This window comes from Ceratosolen solmsi, unplaced genomic scaffold (genome assembly GCF_000503995.2).
Source record: "Ceratosolen solmsi marchali unplaced genomic scaffold, CerSol_1.0 scaffold7, whole genome shotgun sequence".
Classification (NCBI taxonomy): domain Eukaryota; kingdom Metazoa; phylum Arthropoda; class Insecta; order Hymenoptera; family Agaonidae; genus Ceratosolen; species Ceratosolen solmsi.
This window is the reverse complement of record NW_011948413.1, coordinates 15405137-15409618: the sequence shown is the minus strand read 5'-3', so window position 1 is coordinate 15409618 and position 4482 is coordinate 15405137. Positions and strand designations below refer to the sequence as shown.

The window sequence follows — 4482 nt, the reverse complement described above, 5'->3', positions numbered from 1 at the left end:
TCTTCCGAAGAACACTTCGGAACCGTACAGGCCCGCTAGCAGAGAGAGAGGACACACACACGCTCTCCCGAAGAACACTTCGGACCACTAAGACACGCCAGTGAGAGTACAACCGGGCACTCTTTCGAAGAACACTTCGGAACCGTACAGGCCATCAACAGCTGACGCAGGAGTCGCTATGCCTTCGAGCACATTGTCACACAAAGACAACAACAAAACGACTAATAGACTATAAATTCAGATTATTAAATACTTCACGAGTTAGAAATCTCACCATTAATTACTCTTACCTTTGACTAAATTCTTCCACTGTCCCCTTACATAATTAAAGACACAATTGATTACTTAATAAATTCCATTAAACATCTCACACCATATCAAGTATGGTTATTCATACATCAAACATACTTGATTCAACTACCATCTTCTCATGCTACATCACAAGCATGATTGACTGACTACATCAGCTGACATTGACAACATCAGCATAACCTCACAAAGCAACACAGTAATATCCATAAAGGCTTTCATAGCATAAGAATTACAAGAACACATCAATTGAATAATCCAACAGAATTATTTATTTCTACACAACAGTGCAATATTATAATAATTGTTTTACAATCATTAACCATCTTGTTTTAATAAATATATTATATTTTTCAGTCTTGTCTGTTATTGATTTCCTTTAAAATTATCCTGCCGAGAGACTAATCCACTGAACTATTGAATTGGCAGTTCGAGCCATAAGCTAACCCTTTAGAATCGAACAGTACAAAATGTATTCAAATTGAACAAACTTTACGAAGAATTTTGGTAACTCGAAAGAATATTTTACATATCGGCTGTTGAATTTATAAATTTACAAATTTTCTAGAAATGAGATGAATATATAGAAGGCATTTATTTAATATATGATTGAATAATTATTAAACCCCAAATGTAGTTACATTAATTTTAGTGTCGTAATTAACATTAGTTTATTATATTAAGCTATTTATCCGTTTATAATTAGGAAAATTATATGATTTATTAGATATATAGATGGAAAAATTATGCGGAAAAAATGTGCTTTAAAGAATCTAAAATAACAAAAAACAGAAAGATAGAGAATGATCTTGTTGTAAAAAAAAAAAGATTGTATAATTAATTAATTAATTATGGTGTTATAAATATTTGCGAACAGTTGTGAATTCAAAAATTATTGTTGAGACGTAAATGAAAGGTAATATTAAATATAATTATTATGTATGAGCTTAAAGAATATTCGGAAGTTTTAGCTGGATGGAAGAAAGATAAATGCTTATTAAATAATGACTAGTAGCGATAGATTTGAAAGATTACTTATTACTACTTAATAAATAATATACTTTGAAATATTAATAGTCGAAGAACTTGAACGCAAAACATTTCCATTTATCGTCATAATGTTAAAAATATAATTATATTATATATAGACTTGTCATTTTATATATTCTGTAATTATTTTTATTATATTTATATATATATATATATATATTTAATTAAAAACACGATTTTTTTATTAAAGCATATATATGAATATTTAACTTTTGCGTGGTTCACAGTTTGTTTATAATATGCTCGATATTATAAGTACAGAATATATAAATATTGATTTATGAATTAAAAGAAATTTATAACGAAACAATAGAAAAAACTATAATCTATTCGACTATTATGACTAATTATGACTAATAAAAATCACTGGAATAACTTCATATAAAGAAAAAGTTTAGAATAAGATATCACTGCTACCTTCCAATAATAAATATTAATTGAAATAGAGAGATTTAGTACAATCGAGTAGTTTTACTATCTTACCAGAAAAGATAAAGTGCATTTTTTCAGAACAACTTTTATTTCCAAGAAAGTTTTAACATATAGAGAATTTGTTGACGCTTACATATAAAATAAGATGAATAATTAACTATATCAACTTATAATTATATATTACTTTTATAAATTATAAAACTTTTAGTATACTCACTTTAATGTGATAGAAATTAGTGATAAGCTAAAACTTAGGCTTATAAGGTTTTCCTTTAATTTTATTGTAGAGTTAAGTAAGAAAATAATGCATAATCCAATATAGCTTATCTGAATAATTTTAAATCAAATGAGAACAATGTATTATTAGTTTATGTAATATTATTTTCTAAATATAATTACTAAAATAAATATTTCATATGAAAGTCGAAATTATTTAATATATTAATATAATATATAAGAGCAGGTTATTTTTTATCTAGATATTAGATTTTGGAAATATGTGTTCATGGGATGATTAAAAAACAAAAAAAAAACTTACCATAAGCACGAGTCACATTATTAAACAGCTTTTGGAAATCAGCATAATGCTCTTGGAAATTCGAGATATCGTAGAAATGATAGTTCCCTGTAACTATCGACGCAGTCGTTACAATCAAGATTAGCCTTGACCTCCAATTATGATCCAAAGACATCCTCCCTTAGCACTCGCATCCCCCGAGGCTCGACCCCAATTTCATTCGAATTAACGTACTTGAAGGTCCTGTACGACAAAACATGCACATACATATTATATATATTTAAACAATATTTAATGCACAATATTTACTCTCTATTAGTTACGTTAGTATTGAAAGAATAATTTATAATTTATATGTAACCAGCTTCTCGGTCATTAATATATTTTTTATAAATACCCTGATACTTGTTCAGTTATATTAAATATATAAATTTATATTTATAATTCAAATGAATCATAAATACAAAACTCACATGCAATAAAATGAAATTTTCTTAGAATTCATATTCCCTATAATAATAAATAGTACATCATATTACGTACTATTTAATTTTATATCCTGTACTATAATTTATGTAATAAAGCTAATTTTCGGTGTATATTAATATTATATAATGTTATATTAGCGATACAGAGGTAGAGTTTTCTATAGTATATTTTAACAAATAATTATTCAAAATTGTAAAACTAATTATAAAGTCAAAAAAAAAAAAAAAAAAATTATTGTTTCTAAATAAAATATAACATCGCTATATTTATAAAATATATTTCTAAAAATAATATAATATATTTATTTAAATATAACAAACTAATAATAAATTATTGGTATTCTACTATAATAAGCCAATGTATTATATTATAAATTTGTTTTTCAAAACCAAGAAATAGAAATACTTTTTGAAACAGAAAATACTTAATTAAAATGCTCTTTCTCTATTGAAACAAAAATTATTTTATACGCGACAAACTGAAATTTTATTGTAGATAAACTTCTCTTATTCTCCAAACCGAAAAACAACTTTTGAAAATTAATTTGACTATTAATGAAAATTTCTATAAAGCCAATATAGAATTTAATTTATATCATTTGTCATAAATAAAGTGAAAGTTTTAGATTTTTTTTATAGCGAAATGAATAAAAAATTAGAAATAAATTATTTTAGACCTTTAGACGATCGATGTGACAAAAATGCATATAAAATGTTAAGTAAATGTCTAAAAGAATAATATTACACAGTTTTTTAATTATCAACTAAAACTATTGTTATAAGCTGGGAAAACGTTAAACATATCAAATAATACTAAATTTATGATATTATCATATATTATATCTGACCAGAGAAATTTGAAATTTATAAATGTTGTCAAAATTAATAGAGCTATAGCTGTAACGTAGTATAGTAACAATAATATAGTAACAAAATAACAATCAATATATATTAATCTATTCAATAATCTACAATAATGGATATAAAAATAGGATCGATATACAATATTGAAATGATAAAATTATTATAATAAATCTACAGTGAAATAAAGAAATTAAATTACATATTGATAAAAGCATCTATTATTATTATTAATAATAAAGTGTCATTATTATATTAAAAAATATTTGTCTTAAATTGACCAAATACGTAATCTGTTGTAATATATAAAATATGATGATCAAGTATTTCTCGTAAATTTTGTATTTAATTAAATATTTCTAACATATTTAATATTTCATTGTATTATCATTGTATTATCGTCCGTTTCAAAACAAACTTTATTTTGCCATTAGAAACAAATAAATGAATTAGTTCATCTACATTTATAGAATAGACTAAATTTATTATATTTATATATTTTTACAATACCAAGTACAATACAAAGTTACAATACAAATGTATGTATATAAATACAATTGTTTAAACAATGAAACATAAATACTAATAAAGTAGATTATATGGAATCGAAAATAAATATTTTCAAATTCCTAATTATGTTTCCTAAATAAAATGAAATTTAATATATTTATATATTTATATGCTTTTATATAAATGTATTCATTGTTTTAAATTTTCTTGATATATTGCATTATTGCTATACACATGTAATATACTGTTGCTTTTGCTGTTGTTATTTTTATTATAAATAATGGTATTTGTAAGGATATTGATTATATTATCCGT

General features: G+C 23.7%; 1 protein-coding gene across 1 annotated transcript in view; it reads right to left on the bottom strand.

The window, feature by feature from the left end:
* LOC105367717 (defective proboscis extension response 18) overlaps positions 1 to 2564 on the bottom strand; it is a 54571-nt gene extending 52007 nt beyond the window's left edge. Inside the window, exon 1 of the mRNA XM_011506486.1 lies at positions 2330 to 2564. Coding sequence (XP_011504788.1) covers positions 2330 to 2483 — 154 coding nt within the window. The 5' untranslated portion in view covers positions 2484 to 2564. The remainder of the gene's footprint in view (positions 1 to 2329) is intronic.
* Positions 2565 to 4482: the final 1918 nt, after the last annotated feature.